The 15,847-nt window shown below is 42.1% G+C and overlaps 1 protein-coding gene and 1 pseudogene across 1 annotated transcript; one reads left to right on the forward strand and one right to left on the reverse strand.

Moving 5' to 3' along the window:
* Nucleotides 1-1,584: 1,584 nt before the first annotated feature.
* LOC128459983 (6-phosphofructo-2-kinase/fructose-2,6-bisphosphatase 2-like) lies at nucleotides 1,585-9,343 on the reverse strand (annotated as a pseudogene).
* On the forward strand, nucleotides 8,475-15,316 carry LOC128448239 (zinc finger protein 32-like). Its single transcript, XM_053430812.1, has 2 exons — nucleotides 8,475-9,615; nucleotides 12,309-15,316. Exons 1-2 carry the CDS (start codon nucleotides 9,462-9,464, stop codon nucleotides 13,388-13,390), a joined length of 1,236 nt encoding a protein of 411 aa, XP_053286787.1. The 5' UTR covers nucleotides 8,475-9,461; the 3' UTR covers nucleotides 13,391-15,316.
* The last annotated feature ends 531 nt before the right edge of the window (nucleotides 15,317-15,847 follow it).

A 15,847-nucleotide genomic window follows, 5' to 3' on the forward strand; every position in this document is an offset into this window, starting at 1 on the left:
CTTGAATTCTGGGAGCAGAGTGCTCTAGTGGGTTTATAAGGTACTAACAGCTCTTTAAGGTAAAAAGGCGCTATATTATTAAGGGCCTTGAAGGTGAGGAGGAGAATTTTAAATTCTATTCTAGATTTAACTGGAAGCCAGTGTAGCGATGCTCATACTGGAGAAATGTGCTCTCTTTTCTTTGTTCTCGTCAGGACACGTGCTGCGGCATTTTGGACAAGCTGTAGAGTCTTTAACGACTTACTGCTGGAGCCTGATAATCATGAATTACGATAGTCCAGTCTCGATGTAACAAAGGCGTGGACTAGTTTTTCTGCATCTTTTTGTGAAAGGACATGTCTAATTTTTGAAATATTACGCAAGTGGAAAAAAGCGGTCCTAGAAATTTGTTTTAAGTGACTATTAAAGGATAAATCAGGATCGAAGATCACTCCCAAGTTCCTGTAAGTGTGTTCTTAACTAGTTCATTTGATTTAAATATGTTTGTTGTAAAACAATGGTTTCTTGGTTCGTGAGATTCAATGACCGTGTTTGTTCTCCTTTATGTATTGAATGTGTTTCCAAGAATAAAAGTCTAATAAAAAGATAACTGCATCGTCGCCCTCCTCCTCTTTGTTTCTGTATGAACGGAGGCTGCACTGGCTACAGTTGAAATGTCTCGACACGAGACCAATTAATCAGCTTCTCACAGTCAGACATGTTTGTTTACGTTTGACGTGAAGACAGAACTGTGCAATTTCAGGTCAGAATATCTGACATACGAGTCGTCTGCAACGCAGCATTACACTCACGCATGAATGATGGTAAATGTCAAACAGCAGGATTGTTAAATTCAGAGACAGCTGTGATGTCCCAATCTATAAAATTTAAGATAATTATTTTTATATGCTTGTTTGTACTGGGATGGTTCGGTTCCGTCTGTCAATCTGTGTGATACTGGACTCAGTAGATCACAGATCTATATAAAACAACATAGATCATACGGCAGTGATTCAAAACAAACATATTTAATCTAATAAGCAAATAGCAGACAAGGATCGACATCACGTGACGAATGCAGGTAGGGAAGCGTTTATCTTTATCAAATTCATTTGACTCCGATATTTCTTTGATTAAAAACAAGACTCATTGAAACTCACTTTTATCGTCAGCTAAAAAGGCACAAGGAGGCTGATTGGAGCACTGCAGTAACTTATCAATGATCAAACCTTACACAGTCATCCAATGAAACTCTGCATTAGTAAATAAAAAGGCTGATGTTGAGGAAAAGTTAAGAAGAAAATAAACGTTTGCAAGAAGCAAATAAAGCAAATTCTTTATTCGTTAACATGAACAAAAGTATCTCAACAAAATAGCAGTAATACCTACAAATCCCTTGAAAGAACACATAATGAATATGTATCGTTAAGGGCTGATTGAGACACATTAAAAACATTGTGAACAGCAGCTCGAAAACAGAAAGTTCAATCTGTTAACTATTGCCGGGACAATATGTGAAGTACTGTGAAGTATTTTCTAACAATGCTTCTATAACAAGAGGGATACATCTTTATACAGCATTTTAATCTTCCTTCAGAACCCTGTTCAGTTCAATCTCTCAAATCTATAAGATGAGACAACACACAATGGCTTCAGATAACAATCAAAAGTGCAAATGTCTGTCTATAAGATGAGCGGATTTATATTATAAAAAGGTTTTACAGCATCTACTTTATAACATGATCTGTTTGCAAATGTAGAATTTTTTTTTTTTTCATAATATGTGATTGAATAGAGAAGAATAGAGGAACTGATACTCAGTGTATGTAATGATCAGTAAGGCTCTGTATTATTTACAGTACAATAAGGATTAGTTGGCAGTTGTGTAAAACACTGTGTTGTGTTGATTTGTTGATAGATTTCTTGTAGTGCACATGCAGAATACTTTATGATACTAATGATAAGGCCTCCAGGTCAAAGCCCCAGCATGTAGAATAAAGACAAAGACACAAACTGCAGATATAAAAAAACAAAAATGACCGTGTCCAAGTTGCCTGGTTTTAAAACACAAACTCCTCTTTGACTTCATCCTCCTCTGACCACGATCTCCAATAACTGTAGTTCAAAAATACTTCTATCCATCTTCTGAGTCATAATCGAACCCAAACTTTAATTTGCGCCGTGAAGAACAAGACTTTTCCTCTTCACTCAGAAGCGGACACAGACACTAGTTTCCTTGGAGCTGTCAAAGTCGATTCCTTCGCACAGGGACTCCTTGAAGAGAGAGGAAACGTCACTGACACTCACAGATTAATGCCTCACAGCAGAAAATTCTATTAGAGGAAACTAATAGTCCCAGGAGTCTTAGGTTCCTATTTGGAAAATTGGGTCATTTATGTGGAGTACTGTTAAACGGCCGCAGCACTGGAGACTGTTCATTAGAACATTGTCTAAGAAGAAGTTATTCATTATTAATCACTTTTCTGAACCTACATGTCATTGCTTCACTTTAATCAATACTGAGACACTCTTAAATAACCATTATATTATTATTAATACATTATATATGTGCACAGCAAAGTGTAGTTACTTGTCTATCATTTCACCTCTTTAAAACATATATAGGTGTCTAACAAATGTGATAATCAAATGTGATAATCAAATGCTTTTAAAGAAGCCGTAACTACACTTTTACTGTCGCAGTCATTTATTAATTTTCCAAAGAATCAGGCTGCGATAGTCGTTCTTGATAACGTCTCTGAGATGAAACATATCGACAGCAGCTTTCTGAGTGCAAAGGTGATGACAGGTTGAAGAAACCAAAGTGCTGGAAAACCATAAAAATACATGAAACACTATGATAACGTATATTGAGAGAACATGACTTGAACAATGGGTTGAATTATGGGAAAGAAAATGAAACGTTTGCTACACTTTTTTCCCCAAGTCTCACGAAAAAAATACTCACAGACATCTGCTTCCTATTCGGGGCTGAAAGACGGGTTCAGAAGGAGAGAGAGAGAGAGAGAGAGAGAGAGAGAGAGAGAGAGAGAGAGAGAGAGAGAGAGAGATGTGGAGATGGGCTGAAGCACTGTACCCACAAGCCAAAGCCAACACATATACAACAAATATACTTATGAATATGCATTTGTAAATAAAAAACACAATTTTTATGGGTTTAAAATCTATAATTTACATTTTATATTAATTTTCAATTGCAGTTAAATGTTCTTGAATGGATTTCAGTAAAAAATAATTGTCGCTCTAGAAAAGAGTGTAAATCTAAAATTTAAGATAAAAAAAATTGATGCTGATATAAATTATTGTCTTATAGAAGATGCTAGTAAATGGATTACTACTCTTAAACCACCTCTACTCCACATAGCGTTTTAATTACATTTTATTTCAGCAGGGGCTCAACTCATCAGGAGTGTATCTCACAAAGAGACATGCTGTTCTGCATATTCACGCTGGAAACAGACCAGTGGTGAAGCAAAGGTCATGCAAGACAAACATCAGACGGCCAAGAAACATTCAAGAAAGAGAACTTTCCTTCGAGACCCAACACGTGACAGAGACACAGAGACGAGTCCCATGTCAACAAGGACACTAAATCATCGAGAGGATACAAGACTGAGGGGAGACGGATGCCAAACACACAACTGTGGTGGGAGGTGACTGATTGAAGTTGACGTTGAAGTTGAGATATATTTGGATTACTCTTTCCCTAACTTGGGTTTGCCGTCCCTCTGGCATCAGAGCTGATGGCATGGGGGCAAGCGGTAGCCAGGGCAGGTTTCCCGCACTGTAGAGCCTGGGACGCTTGACCTGGTCGTGACTGGACAAGGGAGTATAACTATTCCTCCGAGGTACGAGAGCAGAGTCCTTCAGGGTTTCATCCTGGTAGGAGATGAGATGCTGCAAGGTGTTATAGGAAAAAACAAAAGATCTGGGGACTCCTGATCACAGCCGAGCAGAGTAACCATCCTCTCCACATTGACTCGGGTAACAGGTTCAACAACAGAAGCCAATCTGCAGCCCGCCATCCATTTTTAATTGGGCCGCATCAATGTCTAAAAATAAAATATATATTAAAAAAAAATATAATAACAATTTTGAAACTAACAATTTAGTAGCACTAAAATGGCACTTACTTATACCACTTTGTTTTGCTTTATTTTTGAAGAAATTGTACTTTCTTGATTCTTGTCGTTCTGGGTTTGTACCCTCAGGGTTGATGCACTTAAGACCGGCGCATGCTTCTGCGTTTTCAGAGACACACAAGAAGGGGTACACAAGCATGCAAGAGGCCCTTGCGTGCTTGCATACCCCTTCTTGCGTGCGTGGCCCAATTTTTGTAGCTATACAACAAAGCTACGCAACCCTCACTTAGCCCGCAAGGCTGCGATTGGTCTGCTAACTACATCCTTTCCGGAGTCACATTTAAGGTTTCATTCCCCATAATACCGGCAGAAACCAAGGAAGATTTAAAAGAACGAATATGGACCAAATAGAAGAGCGTTTGTCAGAAGAGGTCCGAAAGTATGACCACTTGAAACTTTAAAACGTTACTCCACCTAGTGTTCTGGCGGTGAATTGCTTTGCAACACGCGCAACCCTTGGAGAACCATAAATTAAACGAGTCCATCAACACAACTGTGTGAAAAGCTGCAGCCGCAGTTGCAGAACCATGCGCCGGCCTTTGTAAGTTGCTTTGGATATAAAGGCCAATTTATGCTTCTCCGTTTTGACGGACACGGACAGATAGGACCGCCTTCTTTGCCATGGAACGCCCTCTCCGGCCTCTCTGGGGCTCCTCGGAGAGCTTTTCTTGCAGCTCTGATTTTTCTAACTACACGTCGGCATGGCGGAGAGTCCACGGATAGCCCTTGGCTGTGATTGGTCCGCTAACGCCAGCATTTCGGGACGACATCATTTCCGGACCTCAAATTCCTGTTTCATTCCCTAAATCACAATAAACCCAAATCACAACTACGACTCTATGATTAATGTGACAAGTGTGTTAAGCCAGCGGCGTTGTCCGGCTGATGGTGGCTGGTTAGAGCACTTACGGCATGTGTGTACGGTCACATACGGCTATAACGAACTTTCATAACGGGGCTAGTGGGCTAGCCACCATGCTAACTGCTGTGGGAACAGCGCAAAAACCCACTGACTTTAATCCCACGGCTGTCATGACACTGTTTCTCAAACACCGTCAGGTTAGAAGCAAACACTTGGTAGTAGCTGGTATCGGGTGTCCATGCTGACTGTGTGTGGAAGCTGGGGGGGAAGCTAGCTGCCTCTGTGTAGCTTCAAGCTGTTGCAGCTGTTGAATTAGCAACGCAGTTCGGAAACAAGTCCAGGATACCGCTGCGCTAAGACACAATAACATAAGCATCATCAACAGCCTTTTTCTGTTAGTTGCCATCGTTAACTGTGTGTGAGGAGCCGGGGGGACTTAAATAAACTAACGTGGACTTCTTCTATATACCTCATGAGGTAGGCTTCTCTAAGCTCGACTTCCGTTGCGCCAACTACTGTTCTGGCGGTGAATTGTTTTCAGAACAAAAAGGCTCGTAGAACTATAAATCAAAAAGTGTCCGTCCGATCCGTCCGTCCGTAACGGACTCGGAGAAGCATATAACGGCCTTAAGCGTCAGCTAAGTGAAATGTAATGTAATGTATTATAATGGACTATGGCCCACTGTAATGCATTTCTCAGTTTAGACACCAGGTGGCGCCAAATTCAACAGGGAGGGGCGTGGCGGCGTGAGTGGCCCAGTCCTTCGTATTTTTTTCAGTATGTGGCCCTCGGGAGAAAAAGTTTGGACACCCCTGTTCTAAAGCACCTGAAGCACATGAAGCTCCTCAAGCACATGCAGCTCCTCAAGCACATGAAGCTCCTGAAGCACATGAAGCTCCTCAAGCACCTGAAGCACCTGAAGCTCCTGAAGCACATGAAGCTCCTCAAGCGCCTGAAGCACCTCAAGCACCTCAAGCACCCGAAGCTCCAGATGTTCCTGAAGCTCCTGAAGCTCCAGAAGCTCCCGAGGCTCCTGAAGATCCTGAAGCTCCTGAGGCTCCTGAAGCACCTGAAGTTTCAGAAGCACCTGAAGTACCTGAAGTACCTGAAGCACCTCAAGCTCCTGAAGTACCTGAAGCACCTGAAGCTCCTGAAGCTCCTGAAGCTCCTGAAGCTGCAGAGGAGCTGCGGCAAAGGACAGTCAGAAGAAAGTGATGTGTTTTCTGAATATTAGAGCAAGTAAACCTTTTCAAATCAAAACATAAATTCAAATTATGAGCCTGAATATGTCTCCTTTTAAGGATAGAATAAGTAAAGCACAACCCTCACACACCTTATCTTCATTTAACAGTGTAAACCTTTAAAATAATTCAAAGAAGCTCAAATACAGCTTTTCATTCATCCATAACCAGAGCGATGGTTATAATGATCATTTCAGCCAAGCAGGGCAGCATGATCAGCCAGGGCTTCAGTCCATAACATATAAAACATTTAATTTAATAAACTGAGCTGAAGGCAGGTTCAAGATTCAAGGGACAGGGATTAAAAAGAGGGAGTTAAAGAAGCAAGGCATCGCAAACAAGCATTAAACTAGTGGATATAACAAACAGGAGCCCGTCAGACTCCTTTGTGGTTTGCTGATTAATTGTGAATTATTTTTGATGAAAGTCAACAACACACACACATACTTTGCACGTGTGACAACTTATGTGGCTTTAATTCAACAATGGTGAAATCACATTCATGTAAAAAAATGAGATTATTCAATTTGAATGAGAGGAACTTACAAGGGGCCGGTCTCGATGTGTGTTCACTGCCTCCACGTTCAGATAAAACAGTTCCACTTTGCAACCTGCAAGATAGGAAACAGAAAATGTCAATAAAACAAAGAGTCATAGGGTAAAGTCATGTGTCCTGGGGGGGAAGACCTACCATACGCCACAGGTGTGAGTTTGAGCACAGTGTGGAGCGGACACTTTATCTACGGCAGATCTTCTTTAGGATGATAAAAAAGCACAAATTAAACGTGTCCGTGTGTCGTGTGTGTGTTCTGTGATCATTCTTCTACCTGCACTTTTGTCCAGGAAGTACGCCAACAAACATCTCATCACGGCCTGGTGGCAGACGACCAGCACGTTGCCCTGTCTCTCCAGCTCCATGATGACCGGCTCCAGTCGCTGAACGAGATCCTGGTAGAACTACAGAGCCAGAGAAGATGATTTAAACAAAACATCAACCTGACTAACATCTGTGAACCACGATGGGATGGAAGGAGTGGGCCAGGTTACCTCTCCTCCTTGGTAGCGATAGTGATACTTGTCCTGGTCTCTCAAAGCAAACTCTTCTGGGAAAGTGTTCTCGATCGTCTCATAGCTCATCTCCTCACACACACCCTGAGGAGGGATATTAAAAAAAGAAAAGAATATTCATTCTAATATCAAAGAACAAATTAAAGTAAGCAGAAGCACTTTCACTGCACATAATACAAAGAAGCAAGTGCTTCTTTGTAACTGATGCATGGAAGAAAAGGGACGAAATGATTTTGAAAACAAATTTGCGGCTCCAAGCTACATCGACACATCTTCCTCATTTCTACTGGTTTCCTAACTATCATGAAGCAACTCTTTCCCCCCACTAAGAGTTAGAATCGAGCATGCAGGCAAGTTCAAAAATGTTTCCCCCTCTATCTAAATCAGACCAGTGATTCCTATCATTTCAAAACGTGGGAGGTTGGATGTCGGGGTACTGACAGCATCGATCTCGTTGAGAATCTTCCACTGCTCATAAGGAACCCCGAGCTCCTCCGCCGTCTGGATGGTTCTCCTCAGTTGACTCGTCCAAACCTTCAAATCCGACAGTTGGTGCTCCTCTATGAAGCCTCTCAGGGCGTGGGCAAACTGGGATACGAGAGAAACTCAAATCAACAATCATCGTCTAGATATCATCAATTCTTTTCTAAGGGTTACTGTCTGTTTTATTAGATTAATGCTCGGGAAAAAGCCAATGGAGAGAATTAAAGCAAATCCCATCCCAGTGAACTAATGAGTCTTGTGATTGTTTTTTTCTGTGTACTGTTTCCCTCGAGGAGAAAGCTCGGAGTCCCCCCCGATGCAGCCCTCCACGTTGTGGTTCCTCTCTCTGTGGCGGCACAGGTAGATGGAGTGAGAGTGCACATTGATGTTCATCAGGTAGTACACGATCTTGCTCTGGATGTAGTCCTGCACCCGGTTCACCAGGAAACGGCGGCTCATGTTTATCCCCTTGATGAACGACAGGTCCCTGAAGGTGGTGATGTATCAGTGGGGGCTCGACTTAAAATCTGTTTACTGATGCCATCTATTGTTTATTTGTTGCAAACTGCTATAAAACTTTTGAGGTTCACCGGAGCGATCCAATGATCCAGTTAAAAAATGTAATGACCTATTGAGATAGAGAGAAGCAGATGTGATCAGCTCTTACTTGTCGTAGTTGTCAGGATCTAACGGTTGATAAGTGACCTTGTAGCACTTGATGCGTTTGACTCTCTGTGTCTCTCATGGCAGTCGGGACTGGACACCTTCACCTCCTGCGGCAGGTAAGCAACACAGTCAGACCATGTGAGCAAGCAGCATGGTTCTTACATATCAAAGCATTCACCAGGAATATTTATAGATTATGGGTTTGGGTAGAGAGGCAGCTGTGCTTTGTGGAAATTAGCAGTGATTTTATTATGTATCGGCGTACAGTCTAATAACATGAAGACTCCCTACTTGAACAGATTTATTAGTCGGTCTGTAATAATACTTATGGTGCAACCTACTGGCAACAGGAAATACGCGTTGTTTTACAACTATCATCCAATTTACAGTAAGTTTTCCCAGTGTGATGTGCAATTGATAGTGTTGACCCAATTGAGCAATTAGCAGGCCAGAATCGACATCACGTTACGGACGCAGGAAGGGAAGCGTTTATGTGCTCGGGCCCGTTCAGTGCTGCTCTTCAGTCCTCGAAATTGTTGTTTATTTTTGGTTTTACTGTCGGGGTTGTTTAATTTAATTATTGAGTATTTCCACTTCACTGTCTTGTACTTTTACTTGTAATGGAATATTACTTTACTGTCTAGGTACTTCTACCTCAGTGAATGATTTGAATTCTTCTTCTACCATTGGTTGAGTTTATTTTGTTGCTTATACTTTAGTACTTGTTTACTTGTACCAGAGTATTTCTACTGTGCAGTATTAGTACTTTCGTTTCCTCTTCGTCCTCCAGTCCAACAGGGGTCCCTGCTGGCTCGGAGCTCGGAGTCTCTGGCTTCCTCTGTCCCCTCAGAGACTCAGAGTGGGGAGGAAGGAGGAACATGTCGGCCGTGCAGCTGCTGCGGGTGTCGGTACATGAGCGGATCAGCGCTGCCGCTGAAGACTTCCTGCTGCAGGTGGAGAAAGGAGGAGGAAAGGCTTAAGTCCTGGAGCTGAGAGCGATGCTCACCGAGCGGCTCGCGGGGGCGGGGGAGGAGATCCTCACGAGGCTTGAGGAAACCGTGGCTGGGTACGAGGACCGAGTGGAGCGGTCCGAGCGGGAGAGGAGGGTGATCGATGCCGCGATGCAGCCCGTAGTCCGGCTGCACAGAGCAGGTCAGTCCCGAGAGCAGGGGGGTAATTCATGTTCCCAAGGGGCCACATGAGAACATGGACAGTTGTGAAGGGCCGGGCCAATAGGCTGAACTCAATTCTACTCGTTTTAATTTGATTCTACTGGTAAGAGTAAATGTTATGATTACGTCATGACGGTAAGCGTGCTGCGTCATTTCCTGTTTTCTTGCCGCTGGTGGTGGTCACGCTCTCTGAACTAGCTCCTCTGCTAACAGCTGTGTCTCTGTATCACTACGGCTAAACACTCACTCACCGGTCCATAGTTAAACAGCCACACACCCCAGCCCCTACTCTCTGGTGCTTCGTGACTCTGTGTGAGCTCAGCCTCGTAGTCGAACAGGCGGATACAGCAGCGATGTCTTCTCTCTCTTGCTCCGAGCGTCTCTTGCTCGTGTTTACTGACTCCTCTGCCTCCATTAACAGTAGTGGTACATGTAATAAATGCAATGTGTTGGTAGCGATGGAGGCGAGGCTTAGCGACCTAGAAGCTTGGCTCCGCAGCTTAGAACCTCCGTTAGCTATAGTTAGCTTAGCCGCCGCGGTGCCACCCAGCCTAGCACGTAGCTTAGCCTCAACTAGCAGTCCCTCGACCTGTTCCGTGCAGCCGGGAGCCCAGGGCGGCGAGGTGACGGTCCGGACGGGGCATAGTGCTACCATTAAAGAGCCCACGATTAAGGAGCCACCAGCTCACGGTTCAAACAGATTCTCCTGCGACCACAGTCAATTGCATCCCAGGGACCAGAGCCAGCGACATCGAATCCAAACTTAAGTTACTGGCGAAAACTAAACGTAAATACAGGAAAATCGTAATTCACTTTCGGCAGCAACGACTCCCGGCTTCGCATGTCGGAGTTCACTAAAGTGAATGTTGATTCCTTGTGTGCTTTTGCAAAAACGATGTCGCACAAAGTAATTTTCTCTGGCTGTCTCCCCAACACAACAGGTGATGACATGTTAAGCCGCATGTTGTCTTTTAACCGCTGGCTGTCCAGGTGGTGTCCTGTAAACGGTTCCGGGCTTTGTAGATAATTGGCTAAGTTTCTGGAGGAAACCTGGTCTTGTTAGGAGAGACGGCGTCCATCCCACTTGGGATGGGGCAGCTCTCTTATCCAGGAATATTACTCAGTCTATAACATGACAACCCAGTGTTGGGACCAGGAAGCAGAGCTGCAGTGCTACACACTTCTCTGCGCTCCCTTTGGATCAGTCACACAACCCCATAGAGACTGTGTCTGTCCACGTCTGATTAAATTATTTTAATGCAACATTAACCGAGCGAGAACTCCACAAAATAATCTAATACAAATTAACACAACCTCTGCAACAACGCAGGAGACTAAGACTTTTAAATGTGGTCTTTTAAACATTAGATCACTGTCATCAAAGGCTATTTTAGTTAATGAACTAGTCTCAGATTACAATATAGATTTATTGTACCTCACTGAGACGTGGCTGCATCCTAATGAATGTGTCAGTCTAAATGAATCTACTCCCCCCAGTCATAAATTCAGACACGTTCCCAGAGAATTCAATTTGAATGAACTCATTTTAATGTCTTGCTCTAAGGCTTCCACGCCAATCCAAGAAACACCAACAGCCAATCATATTTGCTGTATATTACCGTGCTCCTGTGCTTATACTGAATTTTTTACAGGATTCCCTGAGTTTTTATCAAACCTAGACCTAAAGACCGATAAAATTATTATGGTGGTGACTTTAATATTCATGTTGACAATAATAAAGATAGCCTTAGCGTAGGGCAGTGCAATTAATACAAATTTAATCGTGATTTCGATTATTGGATCAAACGATCTCCAAACTAATATAATCGAGTTGAAATGATTTTCTGATATTGCATGCGCAATTCAGCCCTTCCCCCAAAGCATTCAACGCTGCCCTGCTGACTAGCACTCACTGTCAAGCAGCTGTAAAGTGAAGGAGGAGAGTTGTGTGTGCGGTGACCTGCGGTATTTAAATAAAACAGAGAGAGTGGAAAATGGCAGACCTGTCTGATCGACAAAAAGGGCAGAAAAGGTTTTCTTGTATGGGAACACCAAGGATTCAAAGAATCCGAAGAGGAGCAGCACCACACTATGTAGCGGCAGCGCCATGCCATTCTCAAGCGTCCGTGATTCTCTGCTTGTTGTTGTATGTAACCCGTTCAATGTTGGTGTTTGGGGGTAAATGATGATGGTCGTCATAGCCATCCCCCACCCCTCTCTTTCACTGTCTGTCTGTTTTTTTGGAGCAAAATACTGAATAAATGCATCATGTTTTCAAACTCAAAAGCATCATTTGAATAATCGTGATTTCAATATTGTCCAAAATAATCATGATTATGATATTTTTTTCAACACTTCCCGTCTCTGTCTGCTGCACCCGGCTGCTCCACGTCTCACCTGAATAATGAGGAGGATTTGATGCTGTTGTGAACGAGTCTGTGCAGAAAAACCTGCTGCTGTGAATGACATTTTTTTTTACCAGAAACCTTTTGTTTTATGCTGCTTCCTTTACGAGCTGCGTCGTTACACCAACTGTAAACGACCTCAACATCTCTTCTTCCTGAATGTGATCGTTCAACAAATGCCAACAGTCGACATTAAACAACACAACACAAGTTTTTCCAAACACTTCAGGATACTCTAAAATTATAAATGTGTGTATTTGTGTTTCAGTGTGTCCTGCAGACGTCCAGCAACTGATGGTGATAAAAGAAGAGGTTCCCCCTGAGCAGCCGCAGAGGAACCCTCTTGTGGACCAGGAGGACCCAGAGCCCCCCCTCATTAAAGAGGAACAGGAGGAACCGTGGACCAATCAGGATGGACAGCAGCTTCAAGGACTGGAGGAGGCTGATATCAAGTTCACATTGACTCCTGTCGCTGTGATGTGTGAAGAAGATGAAGAGAAACTTAAATCGTCAAAGCTTCATCCGAGTGAGAGGAAGGAGAACAAAGCGGACTGTGGAGGACCAGAACCAGCCAGGAACTCAGGTCCTGATGGATTTTTACAACAAGGTCCTGAGGATAAGAAGGAAGACTCTTCTGAGACTGAAGAGAGTGAGGATGATTGGCTGGAGACCAGGGAACCTCAGACTGGCTTAAATACAAGAAACAACAAACGGCCTCTAAGTGATATGGGATGTAAGACAGAGAAAAAATCGTTTAGTTGCTCTGAGTGTGGTAACAGATTTAACCTAAGGGGCAATCTAACTAAACATATGACGATTCATACAGGAGAGAAACCGTTTAGTTGCTCTGAGTGTGGTAAAAGATTTAGCCAAAGGGGCAATCTAAATAAACATATGAGGATTCATACAGGAGAGAAACCGTTTAGTTGCTCTGAGTGTGGTAAAAGATTTAACCAAAGGGGCGATCTATATAAACATATGACGATTCATACAGGAGAGAAACCGTTTGGTTGCTCTGAGTGTGATAAAAGATTTAGCCTACGGAGCCATCTAAATAAACATATGAGGATTCATACAGGAGAGAAACAGCTTAGTTGTTCTGAGTGTGGTAAAAGATTTAGCCAAAGGGGCAATCTAAATATACATATGAGGATTCATACAGGAGAGAAACAGTTTAGTTGCTCTGAGTGTGGTAAAAGATTTAACCAAAGTGGCGATCTAAATAGACATATGAGGATTCATACAGGAGAGAAACCGTTTTGTTGCTCTGAGTGTGGTGAAAGATTCAACCGAAGGGGCAGTCTAAATAGACATATGAGGCTTCATACAGGACAACAACAGTTTAGTTGATCTGAGTGTGGTAACAGATTTAAGATTCAGTTCTATCAACGAGACATGTGAGGATTCATAAAGGAGAGAATTGATTCAGTTGCAACCTTTGCAACAAAAGATTTATTAGGATTTATCAGCAGATATTCATAGTATACATATTCGTAGTTCACTGTTTTAATTAGACTATTAACAGTTTTTATGTCCCTAGAAAATATAACTCATTGAATAACACAATGTGTATCTAAAAAATGAATCTTGATAGGAGAAATAAGCAACTGAGTGAATTAATTAATTTCCCTTTTTGCTATTCAACCTGCTGAGTCATTTAGCTTCTCCATTCAACCTCTCCATTTCGTGACACTTTTGGCCTTGTGCTGATAAAACAAGGTAAAACAAAGCAAATTGGCCAAAAAATCGAATTTCATTTAGTTCTTTAATAATATTGATAACGTTTTTGATATAACAAGGGATAATACAATGAAAGTCAAAAGGGATCAATAACACAGTTGAATGCTCAGATTCATTTGACTCTGATATTTCTTTGAGAAAAAACAAGACTCATTGAAACTCACTTTTATCGTCTGCTAAAAAGGCACAAGGAAGCTGATTGGAGCACGGCAGTAACTTATCAATGATCAAACATTACACAGTCATCCAATGAAACTCTGCATTAGTAAATAAAAAGGCTGATGTTGAGGAAAAGTTAAGACGAAAATAAACGTTTGCAAGAAGCAAATAAATCAAATTCTTTGTTTGATAACATGAACAAAAGTATCTCAACAAAATAGCAATGATACCTACAAATCCCTTGAGAGAACACAATGAATGTGTATCATTAAGAGCTGATTGAGACACATTAAAAACATTGTGAACAGCAGCTCAAGACAGAAAGTTCATCGGTCACCTACTGCCGGGACGATATGTCAAGTACTGTGAAGTATTTTCTAACGATGCTTCTATAACAAGAGGGATAAATCTTTATACATCATTTTAATCTTCCTTCAGAACCCTGTACAGTACAATCTCTCAAATCTATAAGATGAGACAACAAACGATGGCTTCAGATAACAATCAAAAGTGCAAATGTCTGTCTATAAGATGAGCGGATTTATATTATAAAAAGTTTTTACAGCATCTATTTTATAACATGATCTGTTTGCAAATGTAGATATTGATTTTTTTTCATAATATGTGATTGTATAGAGAAGAATAGAGGAAATGATACTCAGTGTATGTGTTGAAGGTGGGATGTAAAGGAGTGGTTTGAGCGTGGTGGAAAAAACTCTCAGGGAGACTCAGCGATGAAGGTGAATAAAGGGAATTATTTATTATCCCATAATAAGGCCGACAAGGCAGAATTAACTAGAAAAATATATAATTAAAAAAAAAAAAGAGCAAGAAAAAACAAACACTTGCAAATAAAAAAAATAAAGCGGCACGTGGGCCCAATACAATACAAATACCAATATACTTCTCAGCATAACACTTTCAAGGGGCGCTCTCAGACTTACGTCCTTCTCTTAGCTTCCCCCCCTACAGACTAAACCCACAGGCTTATATGTGATCGAACCCCGCCCCCACAGTTGGAACAATCCAACATACAATCAAACACAGGGGTGTCACAGGTAAAAAATCCCCCAAAGCTTTAACAGCTTATCCCACAAATTCTTTGACAAGACAAATACTTTGCAACCTATTAACTGCACAATTCCCCCAAGAAGGCATAGCAAACTAATAAAATATCATTCTAAACAAAAAGTAAAATACTCCTCGGGTTCACTTCCGGCTAACCCGGAAGTCGAACGCCTATTTACTTCCGCGTCACCGGGCGCTCGCCTTTCACAACAAACGAAGACGCGACGCTGAACCACGGTAAAACAACGCTGTGCAATATGCAATTAATGTGACCTTTTAAACTAAATAAACAGAACATTTATAACATAAGACATTGTGTGGAGTGGTGATTTTAACGGAAAACTGACGGGTACAAAGGTGTATAAACTGTAGCGGTGTACTTGGTGGAAGGAATCTTTGGCACGGATGTTTGGATGGAAATGGATGGGTTAATAAACATAAACATGGTATGTGGCCACGGACAACAGACGTGCAACACATAGTTAACATTTGTAGAGATACACGTGTAAACGATGCAGCGTATCACTGCCGTGACGGACGCTGTGCGCACCGTCACACACGTGTACTCGGGGCAGTGTATAACTGCCGTGACGGTCGCCGAGCGCACCGTCACAGTATGTAATGATCAGTAAGGCTCTGTATTATTTACAGTACAATAAGAAACAGTTGGCAGTTGTTTAAAACACTGTGTTGTGTTGTTTTGTTAAAAGATTCTTGTAGTGCACATGCAGAATAGTTTATGATACTAGTGATAAGGCCTCCAGGTCAAAGCCTCAGAATGCAGAATAAAGACAAATACAGAAACTGCAGATATAAAGAAACAAAATTGACCCTGTGTCC

This window comes from Pleuronectes platessa, chromosome 2, assembly GCF_947347685.1.
Source record: "Pleuronectes platessa chromosome 2, fPlePla1.1, whole genome shotgun sequence".
In the NCBI taxonomy this organism is placed as follows: domain Eukaryota; kingdom Metazoa; phylum Chordata; class Actinopteri; order Pleuronectiformes; family Pleuronectidae; genus Pleuronectes; species Pleuronectes platessa.